Genomic DNA, 19,329 nt, shown 5'->3' on the forward strand with positions numbered 1-19,329 from the left:
CAGTCCAGCCAGGAGGGATTGTCAGTGCCGTGCGAACAAGCTAAACGTCTGCTCAGCTGAGCCCAAACTGTGGAACGGTTGGCTTCTTAAATTATTAAATGTCTGACTTAATAACAACAAAAAGAGGAGCCCAGCCAGCATGGCCCCGAGGGTATAAGCCTGGCAGTTTCTGAGGCTCACAGCATCAAATTCCTTCCTACTTCATGGCTATTTTGGTGTTAGGAACTCAGACCCCTTATTTGCTTATTCATTCATTCAGCAATTGTTCACTGTACAGCTGTTAGGTGCCAGGCTCTGGGTGGAGGGGGAGGCAGCCAAGGACAGGAAGGAGCCCCCATCCTTGACGCAAACTCCATTATAAATATGATGAGTGCTGGAGTCACATGTAAAGAATTCTATGGAAGCCGTCTAAATAAGATTTCCAAGAAGAGCAAAAATACTACTAGTGACTATACAAATCTGTAATAAATATAAAATTAAAATGGCACTTGTTTGTTCTGGGCCTCTGGGCAAAGTTTCAGGGGGAAAAGCCCCCTTACTCTATTGGACCACTTCCCTGATTTCAAGGACTGCTTCAGCAAAATGTAACTAAAGTTCTGATGATATATTGGACAGAAAGCAATTGCGTTTATGCTGGAGCCTGTTTAGATTCAACAGAGCCAGCCTCAGTCCCACGATGCTCTCCCTAGGGACCGGATCTGTGCTGTAAGAGGCTAAGCCTTCCAACCGGTGGTGGAGCTTTGTCTAAGGGGCTGAAATTTGTTGCCCCTTTAGAGGTAAGTGTCTCAAAAAGTCAAAGTCCTTTCTTCCCATCTCCTTTTCCTGTCTTTAAGAATCTAAAGAGTTTATTATGTGGGTGCTGAGACGTGTTTATTTGTGCTCAGCAAAGTGTAAGGAAGAGCTGGGCCGTGGAATTTAATTCTAGGCTGCTGGGCTGGCACACACATCGGTGCAGATGTAAATCACCCTTAGATCTCTCCAGTTCTCAACACACAAATAACGCTCCCTGGGCCCCAAAATGCTGGAGCTGCAGGTTTAGAGCTCAGGTAGGAGGCCTCCTGGCTGCATTTTACTTGAAGGCGGGGGTGCAATTGCCCAGGAACCCCAGTACCCTAAAACAGTCTGCAGTGTTGAGACAGGGGAAAGATTCTGCGAGGCTCATGATGGTCGTAAGGAGAGGAAGGCCGAGGGGTGGGGATTAATTTCCATCAGCTCATAGCCCTGGCTGCTCCGCATCGGCTCGCTCAGTGCATCCACTCCCAGCAGGCACTCAGTGGAGCCTTCTGAGTGCAGGAGAGGTGGGAGGACCGGAGTGTGTGGACAGGCCGCGGAGGCAGCTGAGCATTGGGCCTGCTGTCCCCAGGAGACCCGGGCCATCCTGCAGGGAACCGCTGTGGAAAAGAGGCCTCAGCAAGGCCCTGCCATGGGCCAGGCCTTATATCCAGAGCCCTAACCCTGCCAGTGAAGGGGAAGCGGGCAAGTCCACTAGCATGGCCTGAATCAAAGCTACCAGAACCTCAGAAAATACTCACGTCTCTGCAACCATCAAGCTCAGGGCCTCTCCATTGCTGCCTGTTCCTCTCCCCTTTCCTTCCTAGGCTGTGGCCAGCCTCCTCCTTCCCTACAAAACTCCCCTTCCTCTCTGACCAGCTAGCTAGACTCACTGTCTGGATATTGTGACCAAGTGCCCTTTCTTTTATGTCCCCCTTCAAAGGTTTAATTTAAGGTCAAATAAACCCAACAAAACTCAAGTGTTTACCCACTAATGAGTTCATACATGGAAAGTGCTTAAAACAGTAGCCAGCACACAGAAAGAAAGCTTGAGGTAAACATTAACTATCACTGTTATCATTGCTGCTCCTATCGTTACTGCCTATAGGGCCCAGATGCTGCAGGGAGCACAAGGCAGGCTCACTCTCCCCAAGGGCTTCGCAATCTAGTTGAGGAAACGAGACACAGACCCACAAATAGTTCTGCAACCACACAAGAGATAAAGGGCAGTTCATTTAATAATACAAAAGCTGTCACAAGGTAATATTGGATTAGTTACCAGATAAACGGCACATACAATAAATGGTCAGGGGTGAAAGAGGAGAGAGGTCATCTCCAATTGGGACACTCAAGGCGGGGCTCGTGAAGAAAACCACTTTGCACAGGCAGAAGAGGAAGGAGAGGAGCCACAAGACGGAATGCATAAAAGGATGGAGCTTGTTCAGGGGTTGCTGACTAGCTACAGGTAAGAAGAAAAACATGTGGAAAATAGGTTTTAAATCGGATGTGGAAAGCCTTGAAGGAAAAGCTAAGAAGTTTAGATTTAATCCTAGAGGTAAAAGGAGACACTAAAGGGGTGGCAGGATCCTTTCCTGAAATAGGAATTTGGAAAACCCCCAATGATAATAAAAAGACAAAACATTTCAGCTTAAATTTTAAAACAATTGTGTAAAATCCATATAAATCTATAAAGTCTCCCAAGGCACACCAAAGATTTGAACAATTGGAAAAATCACACCCAATTCTTGAATAGGAAAACTCAATATCATAAAGATGTCAATTTACCCTAAAGTTATATATTTAATATTATTTTAAAAATATGTATATTATATAATTTAAATTTTGGGGGAAACTAGACAAATGATTAGAAAACTCATTATAAAAATAAACAAAAACAGGCTTCCCTGCTGGCACAGTGGTTGAGAATCTGCCTGCCAATGCAGGGGATATGGGTTTGATCCCTGGTCTGGGAAGATCCTACATGCCACAGAGCAACAAAGCCCGTGCGCCACAACTACTGAGCCTGCGTGCTGCAACTACTGAAGCCCACGCACCTCGAGCCCATGCCCCACAACAAGAGAAGCCACCACAATGAAAAGCCCGCACACTGCAACAACGAGTAGCCCCGGCTCACTGCAACTAGAGAAAGCCTGCGCACAGCAACAAAGACCCAACACAGCCAAAAATAAATAAAATAAATAAATGTATTAAATAAATAAAATAAACAAAAATAGCTAGGAAAGTTTCAGAAAAGAAGAGTAATAAAGGGTAACCCACATTCCCAGGTGTTTTTTCTAACAAATATTAAAGTATAGTATAAAGTTATAATAATGAAACTGTGTGGTACTAGCATATGAATATATAGACACATCAATGGAAGAGAAATAGTCCCAAGTATATATAGTCATTTAATATCTGATAAAGGTGGCACGTCAAATGTGAAGGGAAAAGATGGATTATTGGGTACAGGGTGTTGACAAAACTAGATGACCATCCAGGAAAAATTAAGTTAAATTCATATCTCATACTCCAGGATAAATTTCACTGTGGTCAAAAATTGAAATGTAAAAAATAAAACCATAAAAATACCAAAATCAATCATAATAGAATGTTTTTTATAATGTTAGTGTAGGGAAGGGCCTTCTAACTCTGAAACAAAATCCAAAAACCATAAAATAAAAGATTGAAAGTTCAACTGCATCAAAAAAAGTTCTGTGTGAGATATAATACCATAAGCAAAGTCAAACAAACAAGGAAAATTATCTGTAACTCATATCACAAAGGGCTAACTTACCTAGTATGTAAAGAACATCTACAGATTAATAAGGAAAAAGATCAATAATCCAATAGCAAAATGGACTAAGAATGTGAACAAAGAGTTAATAGAAAAAAATTATAAAAGTCTCTTAAATGTATAAAAAGTTGTCCAGGCTATTCATAATAGAAGTACAAATTACAAGTATACACATACACACAAACTTAATACACAGTCCTTAATTAGTTTGAACAAACTAATCATAAAAGACATCTTTGAGACAACTGGGAAAATTTGAATATTAAGTTGGTATTAAATTGTATTATGGAATTCTTAATTATATTAGGTGTAATAACAGAATTATAGCTAGGTGGGAAATGCTCTTGTTATTCAGATATTCATACTAAAGTATTATGATAAATTAAGTATTATAGTAAAATGTCATGATAATCTTCAATTTACTTTAAAAATACCCCTACCCCAAAATGGACAAGCAAATATGGCCAAATATTAACAGTTAAATCAAGGTGATGATTCTTTGTACTTTTTCTCTACTTTCTTGCATGTTTTAAAATTTTGATACTAAAAGTCCAAAAGCGAAATGAAAGTACATCAAGACACTATGTTTCACTTATCAGATGCACAAAGATCCAAAAGTGTGATAAAATACCACATTGGCAAGGATGCAGGGGAAAAAACATTCATACGCTGCTGGAGAGGGTATAAAAGGCAATTTGGCAAGACGGATCAGAATTACAACTATAGATACTTTTGGACCCAGTAATTCCACTTCTAGGAATTTATCATTCAGATAGACATACATTTACAAAATGATCTACATACAAGTTTATTCATTGCATTTTTGGAAATAGCAGGAGATTGGAAACAGCCTAAATGTCCACCAATAGAGGACTGGTTAAATTAAAATTATATGTCCATACAATGGAATACTGTATCTGTAAAAAGAATGAGAAGGCTACTTGTGTACTAATATAAAACAATCTTCAAGATACATTGGGTGGGGGGACTTTCCTGGTGGCACAGTGGTTAAGAATGCAGGGGACATGGGTCGAGCCCTGGTCCGGGAAAATCCCATATGCCGTGGAGCAACTAAGCCCGTGTGCCACAACTACTGAGCCTGTCCTCTAGAGCCTACAAGCCACAACTACTGAGCCCACGTGCTGCAACTACTGAAGCCCACGGGCCTAGAGCCCGTGCTCTGCAACAAGAGAAGCCACTGCAATGAGAAGCCCACACACCACAACAAAGAATAGCCCCCACTTGCCACAACTAGAGAAAGCTCGTGCACAGCAACGAAGACCCAATGCAGCCAAAAATAAATAAAATAAAAAAAAGAAAGATACATTGGGTGGGGAAAAAAGAACAATAAGGGACAACATATGGTGAAAAAAAAGCTGAGAAAAACAATATAGACCATTTGCTAATAAATGCATAAAACATTCCTGGAAAGATACATGAAAAACTGATAACACTGGCTGTGGGAAAAGAACTGGGTCTGGAGGACTGAGATGGGAATGAAACTGATTTGCCCTTCTGTATCTTTTGAGTTTTACCCACTGGGTTTCTATATCACTTATTCAATACAGAAATACACTTTTCTTTTCTTTTTTTAAAATGAGCCAGTTTTCCAAGGCTTTATCCGTTTGTAGAACACATGGAAATATATTAACAATCATCATTTTTTTTTTGGCTGCACTGCACAGCTTGCGGGATCTTAGTTCCCCGACCGACCGGGGATTGAATCTGGGCTCCTTGCAGTGGAAGTGCAGAGTCCTAGCTACTGGACCGCCAGGGAATTCCCACACTTTTCTTTTCCTAAAGAAAATATTAAACTTTTTCTCACCCTCTTCTCCAAGATAGTTTAGTTCCTTTGTGCACCCCCGCGCCAGGGACTTTTCACCAGACAAAAATCATAAGCATAGTTAACCACCTGAGCCCATGAGAGAGGTGGAAGGGAGAGGGAGAAGGTTTATGAGCTGAGAACACTCCTGTGACACCCTCCCCGCCCTGGGACAGAGCCTGGGAGTGAGGTCTGTGGGTCTTGAGGGCAGCGAGGTACACTCTGCCCCACTGCGGCCACACAGCCACGCTAAGGACTTGCCCTCTAGAATATTCCCTACAGAGGTATCAAAGCACACACCTCCCCTTAGGGTCAAGGCTCTTTCCTTCTCTTGTGTTGCACTTCTCCAGACTTCCTCTTGGTTCTTCCTTCAACCTCCCTCCACCATTCTTGCCAGTAGCACAGTAGCTGCTGGCCCCGCCCACTCTGGTACCTGCTCTACCTCCTGAAGTCATGGACATCCTGGAAGTTTGTCATTAAAAGTCCCCAGTGGGGCTGTTATAAAAATAAGAGCCTTTTACCCATTGGCTGTTCTTGAGCTAAATGGTAAAGCTGAAATATCTTATCTTTGGAAACAGTCACCCAGTTCTAGGCCCATCTATTTATTCCTGCCATGGCTTCCTGTAAAATTCCTTGACTGTTTCATGCCTCTCCCTCTTTTCTCTGTTAAAAATCTGCTCTCAAAAGTAGAGAATAGCAGCCTATATATGAAAAAGGTGGGAGAAGACCTTTCAATGGCAAGAAAGGATATTATAATACATTTTGAGGGAAAATTCAGATTATAAAACCACATGCATAATATGAACCCAATATTGCAGACCTATATGCATAGATTCATAGAAAAAAGTTAATGTTGGGCTATGTTATAGCTGGGTATTAAGACTGTGGGTGACATTTTTTTGCTTATCTATGGTTACTAAAATATCTGTAATGAACATGTATTACTTTTATAGTAAGAAACGACAGATGTCATGAAGAAAAATAGGGTATAAAACTCAAACCCCGAGGAATAAATGACTGATGAAAATCAAATAGGTATCCTTCTTGAGCAAGTCTGTATTTTTACCAGCACATGGCTTTAAGCAATCAGTAAAGCTAGGTGGTCAGAAAGGCAAGTGGGAGAAAAGGCACCATGGGAGGCCATGGACCACTAGCCTGGGCCTGGAAACAAGCATTTAATGTTGAGCCCTTTGCAGGTTTACAACTTGGGATTTCCCTCCTTCTCATGTCAGGAAGCCAAGAGCTTAGGGAACCTGAGCAAGGGATACTTTAACTCCCATGAACTTGTGACAAACCTCAATGATACAGATGCCAATCCATTATAAAGCCTAGCATGGGGCAGACCCTCAGGAACACATCATAAATGATGATGCGGGCACAAATTCTACTCTTCCTGTTTAGTTTGGAGAGGAATTTTTCTTTCAACCAATCAACTTTCATTACACTGGTATTGTGAACAGCAAGAACATAGTTCTCCTGCCCATAAGGATTTAAGATCCAACTAGGGTTGATTCTAAGAGAGAACTTTAAGATGCTTACTACATTTGCAAATGACTATTTGAATATATACGTACTCTTTGATGTGTAAGAATGAAGCACACAAGACTGACTCTAAAAGCGATCAGAGTTGAACACTAAGATGCTGGTTAACTAGATCTGGGTACATTAATACAAAGGAAGACTATACAGCCATGAAAATTATAATCTGCATGTTTACAGAAATGAAAAAATATGCATAATATATTGCTCAGTGAAAAACATTCTAAGATTATAGATAATATTAATATTTATACATATACATGCACAGTCATATATCCATAGGCATTACAATATCTATATGGGATATTAACAATGTCTCTAGTTTTCTCTTTTTTATCTGCTTTTGTAATCTTTTCTACACTAAATATATATTCTTGTGTATTAAAATGTTTAAAGATACAAAAGCAATCACCCTATTTTTTTAAAAAATAGTTTTTATATATTATAGGAAAAGAGAAGTTATCATAGAACAGTTTAAATTAAAAAAATTTTTTTTGAAGAAGACTAGTTTTGATCTGGGACTTGAAGATGATAATGGTTTTAGAATGGCAGGGAAGGAAAGATGGGTCTTGTTCAAAGCCTCTGGTGGAAACTGGCAAATGTGTATTTGTGGGTGCATGTGTGCATGTAGGTATGCGGGTGCATGTTTTGGGGGTGAGGGAGAGAAGCAGTTAACGCATCAGGGCAAAGAAGTCGAAGGACAGTTTAGGGGGGCTTCCCTGGTGGCGCAGTGGTTGAGAGTCTGCCTGCCGATGCAGGGGACGTGGGTTCATGCCCTGGTCCGGGAGGATCCCATATGCCGCGGAGCGGCTGGGCCCGTAAGCCATGGCCATTGAGCCTGCGCGTCTGGACCCTGTGCTCCGCAACGGGAGAGGCCACAACAGCGAGAGGCCCGCGTACAGCAAAACAAAACAAAACAAAAAAAGGACAGTCTAGGGACTCTGAACTTTATACTCTGGGAAAAGAAGAGCCAGATAAAGTGACATTTCACTAAAAATTTGTTGGAGGATAAAGATTCTAAGTGCCCTGCACAAATGGGATTGGACAGGGGAGAGGCTGGAGCCCGGGAAACCAGCTTGGAGGTGGCTGCAAAAGTCTGTTTGAGGTGCCGTGGCCCCACTAATGTGAACTATGGAAATGCGGACAGGCACCAATCTGGACAGCATCACAGAACAAGGGTCATTTAGCCCTGGCAGGTGACAGCATTTGGAGGCTGTAAGACAGAAGTAAAAATGAGTTCAGGGTTTTGATCAAAGAGGCTCTAGAGGCTGCTGGTGAAAGCAAAACTTTCCCATTCCGATGTATCAGGCGGGGTGTGGAGGGGGGGATCATACAGGTCTGAAGGACATTCAAGAAAGCTCAAGTGCTGTAGCCTCAACAGCACAGGGCTGATTTTAACACCCTGGGATTCCAGTCTTGTCCCGGCACTTCCTGCCATGTGACCTCCCTCTTCTATAAAGGGGATGGTGATAGCTATACTTTGCCTACTTCAGAGTGGCTGAAGGGTCAGTGAGATCATCTGGTTAGAAAGCACCTAGAACACTAAGCAGCTGTATAAACACCAAGCACTGTTGCCATGCACACAGGTGGTGGCTGCATGGAGAGATGACACTCGCTGAGAACACAAGGCTGCAGAAGTCAAGATGGTCCAGGAACCCAGCCTCAGCCTAGCCTTTAATAAACAGAGAGAATTTCTGGAGAACCCACTGATTTACTGAAAAGGATCAATTCCCTTCCCCAAAGCCAGGAGCCAAAGCTCCTCGGTTCAGGGTAAAGGCATGTGGTCAGCGCTACCTCAAGGGAGCTTCTTCCCAGGCTACGAGCTGGGAAGACCTCCCGCGTCAAGCCTCCTGTGTTATAGGTGAGGAAACTAAGGCCTGGAGGAGCAGAAAAGTAAGTTGGCCAAGGTCACCTCACTGGGGAAACTCCGTGATAGCCTCAGGAGGACAGAAGAATGACGTGGTGGGGATGGACCACTTTCTGCTCCCTGTGGCCACCAAGCTGACCCTCATTGCCACCTTCTCTTTCCTGGACTCTTGTGTAGCCTCTCTATAACCTGTTCTCCCCATTGAGGCCAGAGTGATCTTTCAAAGCTAAACATAACCATGTCACTTCTTTGTGAAAAGCACTTTCATGGGTTGGGAGAAGTGCCATCCATCCAGCCCTTTACTAAAGGCCACAGCCCCTGTCCTGAGAGCCTATAGCTCTCCCTGCTAAAGGCTCCCACCCTTTGACCCTTCAACTCTGCCACTCCTTTGCAAATAATCCCCTCATTAAACTCCTCAGCCACCGCTTTTGAGTTACCTGCTGCTTGGCCAAGATACCCATGGCCTTTAAGGCCCCTGTGATGTGGCTCCTGTCTGCCCCTCCTGTCTCCACCCACCAGTCCACACTCTCACTAAAACAAGCCCCTACTCATCCTTCGGTGAGTTATAAGCTGTGGGTTATGTTATAAACGCACAGTTCCCAGTTAATAGCATTTATCATCGTTTGTCATGACATACATGTCTATATGTACAAAGACACATGTGTGATTATCTGATCTATTTCTCACTAGACTGTAGAACAAGGTGCCCTGGTTGATCCAGTTTCCAGAGTCTGAAGGCCAAAGGGTTTGGAGGCAAAATTCTCCCAGAGACTAAGCTGCTACCAGCCTCCCTGTCATTCTTTCTCAGTGACATGATAAAAAGGGAAAACGAACAGTTGCCACAGATGCTCTGAAAATGACACTCTTGGCATCTCTTCAGCTACGCAGCACGCAGGGGGGACCCCATGGGGGGAGAAGGGAGGGAGTGCTGGCTGCTCCCAGGAGCCAAAAGCACAGCCCAGGCCTGGTGTCAGAACCTGCCCTTGGGAATGAAGCTGACAGCCCATAGGAATGTCCCAAAGATGGAGGAGGCTATTAACATGGCTCGCTCAGACTGTGCCGCACAGGGAGGGAACAGAGTCTCATTATTAACCTCGGTGTATTAATATTTGATAAAGCATCTTTATGATGATAGATAGCAGTCACCCAGAACAGGGGAACAGCTGTGGTTCTGCAAAGCATTCTCAAAGAGGAGGAACAGCTTTTATCAAGAGGGGACAATGGGAGAAAGTGTTATGTCCTGGGCAGGGGAAACTGCCCTGGACCACACAGTGAAGGTGGCACACTGGCCTCCCTCGTAGGTTGGTCTACACAGGTAAATGGCAGGTTTCTCTGCACAGTGGCCTGTCTCAGGGGAAGAAGGAGAACTCACAATGGCTGACCTCCAAGAGAGAGCTGCTGAGCCAATTATTTTTTTTCTTCTGACAGCACATTAAAATGATTGCTGATGATTAAAGATATTTCTGTGAATAGTACATTTTCCCAGTATCTAGTCTCTAAATAGAACTCCACTCCATGTTTTGAAATCTGAGAAGAAAACATTTTAAAAATGTCTCGTTAATGACACCATCTTTGTTCTCACAGTTAGCTTAAGAGAGGCATTTGGACCATGCACACCTGAGGCCTTGGTCTCCAGCAGCTGTTTTTGAAACTGTCAACAGGCTGCCAAGAAGCTGCTGACCCCTCCTGGCACAACTGTGATGGAATCCTGCTCTCTGAAAGAAATCATTCACCCTTTGGACACAAAGCCCTTCTCACACAACTGGGGCACCTGGGCTCAGAGTCATCCTGGTACAGGTGGGGTGAGACTAAGCATCACTTTTTGCCACCAGAGTCAGGAAGGAGTCCATACCACCCTCTCTGGGGAGTGCTTCCGGAGGGTCCAGGCTGGTGGGCAGGGAGTGCCACTGTCCTAAAGCTCTGATGGAATACCTGCCGGTCACAGAACTTAACCTTGGGGCCTGGGCACAGTGGGTCTGGAAGACATTCAAGGTTCAGAGTGGCAGAAGCCATGTGCTTCAGAGTACAGGGACATGGCCTGCAGTGCACCCGCTGCCCTGTTGCATTCTCTGAATTGTCCTAAAGCAACCTCACCTCTGGCCTCACCTCATTTCTAGTAAGAAGGCTACAAAGAGAGAATGTGGAAAGGAAGCACGTCTCTAGTTTGAAACGTGACTTGGATTCTGATTTAAAGGCAAAAGCAGAGTGGGCTACACAATTTTGTGCATTTTGTCTTAAAAGGGAGGCTCTGTGTAGTCTGTCCCTTAGTAATTTTTCAATGAGCCAGAAAAGGGGAGAAAGGACGTGTCGGGTCCTCCCCTCCTCACAGCCTCCTCAGAGGCCCCAGCCTGCTTTCTGCACTGCAACCTTCCAGATGCCTCTGCACCAATGAGCTGCAAATCACGCAGCGGGAGGCACTTGGGATGCGGGGAGGCTGAGCTGTGTGCGTGCATAAGACAGGCAGGGGATGTGGGATGGAGGCTAATGCACAAGGTTTCTCTTTTCAGGGCATCTTTCTGTTGCCTTCCTCCAACCACCCCCCACCCCCACCCCCCGCCGCCCAGTGCAGCCACATCTGCCCCGAGGCAGCATCCTCACCCAGATCACAGGGGTACACAACCAGCTGCGAGGGTGTGTGCAGGCAGAGGCCTCCTCTGGGATGAGGAAAGAGGGCACAAAGGGCAGGCATTCTGGCCGAAAATTCCCGGCAGCCTGCAGTGCTTCGTCCCTCATTCAGACCCGCAAATGTTTGCCTAATGGCGCCCAGTATGAAGGACAGGAAATGGGGTGAGTGACGATGACGATGGCTCGAGGAGACACTGGGAGCTTTTTTTTTTTACTGAAACACGAAGGCTGGAACCTCTTGGAGAGATAGGAGCTTGGGCTTTCCAGCTGCTCCCCTTCCTCTAACGTTCAAAGCAAGTCCGAAAAGTAGGAGGGTGCCAGAGGCAGTCACCAAAGCAGAGAATGGCCTCCCGTTCAGGAAGAAGCCCCAGGACTTAGCCCCCACTGAACCTCAGGAAGCGCTGCCAGCTTTAGAGGCTGACACTGAGAGCAACATCTGCCCGGCGACCTACCTGCAAATATTCCTGCTGGGCCCCCAACGCTCCCCTTGGCATGCCAAGGTCAAATCCATCCCCATCCAGGAGCCTCCTGCAGTGTTTTCTTACCCACCTCCCCTTTCACTTTAGTCAGGCTGATCCAGTTTCGAACCCAGAGTAATTCATTCTGGAGAGGAGTCAGGTATTTGTATACCAATGTGGCAGTTTCCAGGCAGAATAACCAGAGGGCTTGTTTATTTCGGCCCTGGGAGGAAGAGCCGTGAATGGTCTGAAAGGCTGAATAAGGAGTGCTTCCTTTGGAGCTGAGAGGAAGACAACTTAAGAGGTAGAATAGATGGAGTCCAGCTAACCTAATGCAAGTCTTCTAACCACAGGTCACTAGGCAGAGAGGGACGAGGAGGAGCTGCCACACTAGGAAGAGCATCTCACAAGGCCTCACTGTCCTCTGGTTTCTTGGGCCTTCCTGTCACCCAGCTGATGGCAGACACACACCTGGGATCTAGGCTGGATGCCTTTGGAGAAAGATCTGCACAGCAGTGGGCTTCATCCCCATGGCCATTGGGTCCCTGGGGACCAAGCCAAGAGCTCGAAGTGCAAGCATGAGCCTAATTTCGCTGGTCCCTGGCTCTCTTTTCCAACCCAAGCCTTCTAAGATGAAGGAGCGTGGGGGTTAAGAGGGAAGAAACTGGCCCTGGAACAGGTCAAGGTAACTGGGACATTGACTGAGCTGATGAACTTGAATATCTGAAGTTGGGAGAAGAGAAGGGACAGAAAGATACTATTCCTGGGAGTTCCCTGGCGGTCCAGTGGTTAGGACTCAGCACTTCCACAGCCAAGGGCCCAGGTTCGATCCCTGGTTGGGGGACTAAGATCCCACAAGCCGCAAGGCCAAAAAAAAAAAAAAAAAGAAAGATACTATTCCTAAGAAGATTTCCTGTAAATACTAACATTCACCTAGTATTTTATTGATAAAATAACTTCCAGAAACCTTATCTTACTTGATCTTCACAACAACCTTGGGAAAATACTACTGTCTTCATTGTGTAAAACAGGAGATTGGGGGCTTCCCTGCTGGCGCAGTGGTTAAGAATCCACCTGCCAATGCAGGGGACACGGGTTCGAGCCCTGGTCCGGGAAGATCCCACATGCCACGGAACAGCTAAGCCCATGCGCCACAACTACTGAGCCTGTGCTCTAGAGCCTGCGAGCCACAACCACTGAGCCCCTGTGCCACAACTACTGAAGCCCGCGAGCCTAGAGCCAGTGCTCCCAACAAGAGAAGCCACCGCAATGAGAAGCCCGCACACCGCAACGAAGAGTAGCCACAGCTCGCAGCAACTAGAGAAAGCCTGCATGCAGCAACGAAGACCCAACGCAGCCAAAAATAAAATAAATAAAATAAATTTATAAAAAGAAAAACCCAGGAGATTGACTGAACTGTCCTCCATGGCAATAGCATTAGCAGTGGAACCAAGACCTCAATCTGGGTCTTGTGACATTTTCCTCCTCATCCCAGGACCTTCGATTTGAGATGGGAAAGACCAGGCCAACATCTCTAACGCTGCCATCTATACCTACAAAGCAGATCACCGCCATCTTTTAAGAAATATAGGGCTGCACGCCTTCCTTGCCGTAGTACTCCTGGGAGTGGGGGAGTGGCCTCAGAGCACGCTGGAGTAATAGGGACCAAAGGCAGCCTCTGCTTCCTAAGCCTCTTTGGAAAGGCTGACCCCGCCTAGACTGCCAAAGCAGCCCCAAAGTCGGCACTGAAGAGAAAAACGTCAAGAAGTTAAAACCAGTGGGGAGGTGGGTGTGGGAGACTGACGCTGCCTTTCTCTGCTCTGCCTACCCAGCCACTCTACTGTGGACCTTCTCAAAGCTTTAGCTTCTCCCACAGGTCACTCAGAGTGGGCTCTCAGGAGAGAAATTCAGTAAACTGGTTAGGGTTTTCTTTGTTTTAAAAAATCCTGAATGGACCCCAAACTTGCATGTTTACTTGCAACTCTACGCTCTGTGGTTCCGCTCCTTTTGGGGGTCTTTCAGATGCTTTGATAGATGAGATGCACACTCATAGTGAGGAGCAGGCAAGGCTGATGGAGGCCCTTTCCTGCTCAACCCAGTTCCACCAGTTTCCCCGGCTGCGCATCCATCAGGCCAGGCTACCACACAGACCGGCCAACTGGACCAACTCTTAGCCCATCGGCCTGTCAGGACCACACACACCCTTCAATCCCCGGCCCCAGGGCCACCTCTTCCATAGACAAGTCCCTGATGCTCCCTGCATCTCCCCCTTTGTTCTCTCATTGCTATTTAATTATGTGTCTTTCCCATAGTTCTTCTCTAATTCTACTCATGCTAATTAATTATGAACATTGTTCATTTCCCTAATAGATCATAAACTCCTCAGAGACAGATACTATGTTGAATCCAACTCTGTGTTCCCCTCCTCTCCACCTTCATGTCTGGGTAGGAGTTTAGCTTTACACATAGTAGGAATGTGATTGATAATTGTTAAAATGGAATTTACCTTGATTTCTTAAAAAACAAGTTACCTGTGAAACACAAAATACAGCCCCACTCCTCTAGCTGTTCTTTGGCAAACTTTATGGAACACAGTATCGCTCTCCCTCCAGCTGTATCCCAGGGTCACTGCAGCCAGACCCAGCCAGCATGAGACACAAAGAAGGTCACCAGACTGGCAAAGGCAAGGGTTCCAAGTTTGGTTATTTAAAGAGGTTAAAATTACATTGGGGTTGGTGCCATTATACATCCCCTAGGAAAACCAAGGAAGGATTTTGTGGGGTGAGGGATGGTGAGGAGGAGATGAAGGAAGAAGAAAGGGAGTTTCCTGCAAAGAGCAAGGACCAAAAGGGTGATGGCTGAGACCTGAAAAGATTCTCCACCGTGACAAGGGAATGAGCTACCCGATCCCTTTTACAGGGATGGGAAACCCAGAGGTGAAATGTCATCACAGCTTCAGAGGGGACCTGCTCATGACTCAAGGTCAGTTGGAGACCCAGACACTTGGGAACAGAGTGGAGGGAGAGAAGGTGGAAGGAACCTCAGAGAAGGCCATGAGCGAGGGGCAGTGGGAGAATCATCCCAGAGAGTGCTTATGGGAAAGCTGTGCCCTTCAAACAAGGCAGAAGATGGAACAATCAATAATGGGGGAAACGAGTCTGCTCTGGGCCGATCACTGGTGGAACAGGTGAAGGAATCCACCCCTTTCCCAGCTTAGACCCATACACTACCCCATGTAACCCAAACTCTCTTTATTGGTCAAGGACTTAGGGTCAGAACATAGCTACCCTGGGCAGGGCTCCATGGGGGCAATGGTCACAGGGGTTGAAGCGGGGAAAAATCCCAAGAATCAGATCTCAGCCAGCAGGAGGAGGAGAAGCCATTTCCACGAGAGATTAAAGATTCCCTCTCTCTCTCCCTCTCTCTCTCTCTCCCCCTCTCTCTCTCTCCCCCTCTCTCTCAGACACACACACACACAAATCTATTGTGAACCTGCTAAGTAAAAATCTAATTCCATGGACTTCCCTAGTGGCGCAGTGGTTAAGAATCCGCCTGCCAATGCAGGGGACACGGGTTCGAACCCTGGTCCGGGAAGATCCCACATGCCGTGGAGCAACTAAGCCCTTGCGCCACAACTACTGAGCCTGCGCTCTAGAGCCTGCGCTCCACAAGAGAAGCCACTGTAGTGAGAAGCCCGCGCACCGCAACGAAGAATAGCCCCCACTCGCCGCAAGTAGAGAAAGCCTGCGTGCAGCAACGAAGACCCAACGCAGCCAAAAATCAATAAATTAATTTTTTTAAAAATCTAATTCCAGTTTGATAAGAGGTTTAGTCCAGAAAATCCTCCTTTCTGAGGCAGTGTGGGGAAGACGTTATCTGTTCTCAGTTTCCTATCAAATCACCCTTTCCTTTCGGGGCCACAGAGAAGATGACGACAGTTCCTCTCTCCAGGACCAGGCGGGGGATCGAGGTACATAATGAGGTCCACACACCTCTGCCCGGCTGTCCCGGCCCTCACACACTTCTTTGCCCAGACCTTCTTTTACTTCTGACTTCGGACACAGGTCATTCAGGACAGAGGTTGAGGCCAAGGGCCCACCTGGCAGCACCTCACACCTGGGAGGAAGTGGGGGACATGTGGAGGAGAGGCTGCCTGATCTGTGCTCCCTCCCGAGGGGCCCTGGCCTCTGAGCCACGCAGCCATGTCTCCATCACCGCCCTGCTAGGGCTCATGCCAACGCACACAGAGGATTCACCACAGGCGGGAAGGGTAGTGAACCTCGGGATTAGGCGAGCGGCTCCCCTAACCGCCACGGCCCCAAAGAGTACCTGCCAAGGCCTTGATCCGGGACCTCTCAAAGAGCCTGGCTGAGCTGTTGTCATTATCCAGCTCATCGTCCGGGGCATCCCAGCGGGCATTGATCCGGCTGTACGGTGGCTGGTTGCCCACGTTTTCAAACTCCGTGGCCGATGTCATGTCAGCAGGCTCTCAGCAGCTACGCCTGCCTCAGTCTTCATGGAAGGGTCCCTGGGGGCGGACAGCAACATAGTCAGAGGGTTAGTGCCCACCCCCTTGGACTTTGTCTCAGGGGAAACTTATTTGGAGCATCCAACAGGAGTAGATCCTTGTGGGAGCAGCACACGGTGCCCTCTGCCTGGCCATGCTTCCTACCCAGGGTCTCCAGGTTGTCAGGTATAAAATAATGCAGCAGCAGCAGCGACGGTAACGGTGGCAGTGGCGGTGGGGACGGACAGCTGCATGCAGCAAGGGTCAGGACAGCCAGCAGGTGGAGACGTCAGTCGCAGGCAGGCCCGCTGCCTCCAATCCCACTGCCGCGGCCACCGAGGGGGCTGGCTCTCCTGGGAGCCAGAATCTGGCATGGACGAGCTGGGAATAGCAGCCCCATCCTGTGGACTGGGGCCAGACCCAACCTGGCAGGGAGGTGGGGACAGGGCAGGAGAGGGGAGAAGCTGGGAGTTGGCTGAGTCTGACTCAAACATGAATCCGTGGGGAGAGAGGAGAGCATGAGCTTTAAGATGCCACTGGTGCCACCAGCCCCGGCAGCTGCACTGGGGAAAGTTAAGTCCTCCCAGTGCCTGCCCAAGAGCCCTCCGAGTTCTTTCCCTGCAGCAAACATTCAGAAAGCTGGGCCCTTGGTTCTGCCTTCTCTGAAGTACGCCCAGGCGCTTGGACAAGCTCTCCTGTCGCATCCCAGGCATGATGGCGGTGTGGGGCGGTGAGGGGATGCCACCGACAGCGGAGCTGTGTGTGTTCATCTGTGCCATGAACATGGGCATTGGGAGCACTGGGTTCCTCACTTGCCCGTCATTCATTCACGATACTCATTCATTCATGATTATTTCAAATATGCGCCAAGTCCCTACGAGGTGGCAGGCACTGTGCCAGGCAATTATGAGTAAGACAGGAAGGGCCCTGTCCTTGTGGAGCTTATACTCTGGCAGCAAGACAGAGGATTGAAGAAGTAGTTACAATAAGGTGTGATGCTGTGCCACAACTAGGAAAGGATGAGGGAGCATGAGGGACGCGTGCTAGGGGCTGGGTATCCGGGGAAGGAGACTTTGAGCTGATTCCTAGAGGAAGCTTGGAGGCATCCTATAAAGGGATAGGTGGAAAGGAATGGGTCCAAACAAGAGGAATAAAGAGCAGGTGCACTGTTCTGAAGGTAAGAAAGGGCATGGTAAAACTTAGGAACCTTATGATATAACTGGAGATGAGGGCAAGGTCAGAGAGAAAAGTGGGACAGGAGGCCAGAGAGGCTAGGCTGGGTCCTGAATGTCCAGGGCCTTTGGAAAAAGACTGGCTTCCCTTCAGTCTTCACTTCCTCCCCTGTACCTGCCCTTCAGTCCTCTCCCCAGGGAGCTTACGGGACTCCAAGATCAAGTCCTTGACACAGAACAGGGAGCCCAGAGCCTTCCTATCCAAGAGAACAAAAGGGATGGGAGTAGGGGAAGCTGTGAGGCAGACAAATGACAAGTGTCGACAGCGAGTGAGCTGTGAGGTTAGCCACTCTCTCCTGGGGCGCGTACATACACATGCACATCACACACACACTCAGTCCAGCACACACACGCGCCACCCAAGCAGACACACGCTTGAGGAAGAAGTGAAGCCTGTTCACCAATCCAAGCGTGACTGCAGCGCCAGAGCCCTTAGTTTTCAGACAGAATCACTTCAGGCTCTTTTTCCCCCATCTGATTAATCAATCCCACCGCAGGCCTTTGAGGTAAGACAGGAGGAGCCGGAATTATCCACCCTAACTGCATAAGGGAGGAAACCAAGGCCTCCTAGGATGAGGCCTCCCCAAGGTCATCTCAGGAATTACTGCTGCGGCCGGGAAGAGGCCAAACTGGGAAGAGGCCACTTTATGAAAGCAGGTGGGGAAAGAACATGGCACACGGGGACAGAGGGCATTCCCGGGCTTCCAGGGCTTGGCCAAGGTGTTTGCTACTCATGCGGCGGGCAGGGAGTGGGCGGGGGGAGGGATGGGGGGAGGGATGATGAAGGCAGGGGAGCCAGCCATCACCCCACCGGGTACCCGCCGTGATTCCAGGCCTGGGATTCAGCACACCCTCGTCCCTTCTGACAGCCTGTCGTCTTGCACAGACACGCTGCTTCCAGGGCTGAGGTGTCCCACTCGGCTGGCCCCGTAGAGGTGTCTGGGAGGGCCCTCCCCCCTCCACCACGCCCTTCCCTACTTCCCTTAAGGGAAACCACCACCAGCTTGGAGCTGTGAGTGGGGAGGGGCTGACAGGCTGACCGCTGGCCCCTGAGCAGGGCCGAGCTGCCAGATGCAGAAGGCGAGGTGAGATCAGATCGTGCGTGCAGGAGGTAACCAGACCCTGGCTCTCCTTCTCGTCTCAGGCTATTTTTAAGCGTGGCTGAGAGGGGCCCAGGCCGCGGGGCCCAGGGAGTGAGATTACCTTTGCCGCGGCTCCGTAAATAAGTCTGCCCCAGAAAGATGAGCCTGAGCGGGCAGACCAGCAGGACCGGGCGTTCAAGACAAGACTGATGGCCCCGGCAGCAGAAGAGCAGCCACTCGACAGCAAGTCACCCTGCTTAAAACCGCCCGTGCCGCCTGCGACTGCAGCTCGGAGGAGGCTGCAGCCGGGCAGCGGCTCTGCTCGAACGTGAAAAAAACACATGTGCGCGTCTAAACATACAACGCAAGGTGTTTTTTCTTTCTTTCTTTTTTTTTTTTTAGAAGAGTCAGGTCCCTGAAGACAAACACCAAGGAAAGAGATTCAGAAACTAAAGAGAGGCCCTCTTCCTCCTGCCCCCTCCCCCAGCCATGCCCACCCCAGCAGCCTGCCCAGATGGCATCCCATCAGGGCCAAGGGGCTGGGGGCTGGGCCAGTGTGCTCAGCGGCAAGGGGAGAATCAGGTGTGAGAGGCAGAAGAGAAGAAAATAAGAAAACAGGAAAGCTACAGATG

The 19,329-nt window shown here is 48.0% G+C and overlaps 1 protein-coding gene across 1 annotated transcript in view; it reads right to left on the bottom strand.

Moving 5' to 3' along the window:
* Positions 1-19,329, bottom strand: part of SPTB (spectrin beta, erythrocytic) — a 128,828-nt gene that overhangs the window by 53,233 nt on the left and 56,266 nt on the right. The window contains exon 2 of the mRNA XM_081228114.1: positions 16,206-16,404. Within this exon, the coding sequence (XP_081084240.1) occupies positions 16,206-16,353 (148 nt within the window). The 5' untranslated portion in view covers positions 16,354-16,404. The remainder of the gene's footprint in view (positions 1-16,205; positions 16,405-19,329) is intronic.

The sequence above is a fragment of the Mesoplodon bidens genome, assembly GCF_964165515.1.
Source record: "Mesoplodon bidens genome assembly, chromosome: 3".
Lineage (NCBI taxonomy): Eukaryota > Metazoa > Chordata > Mammalia > Artiodactyla > Ziphiidae > Mesoplodon > Mesoplodon bidens.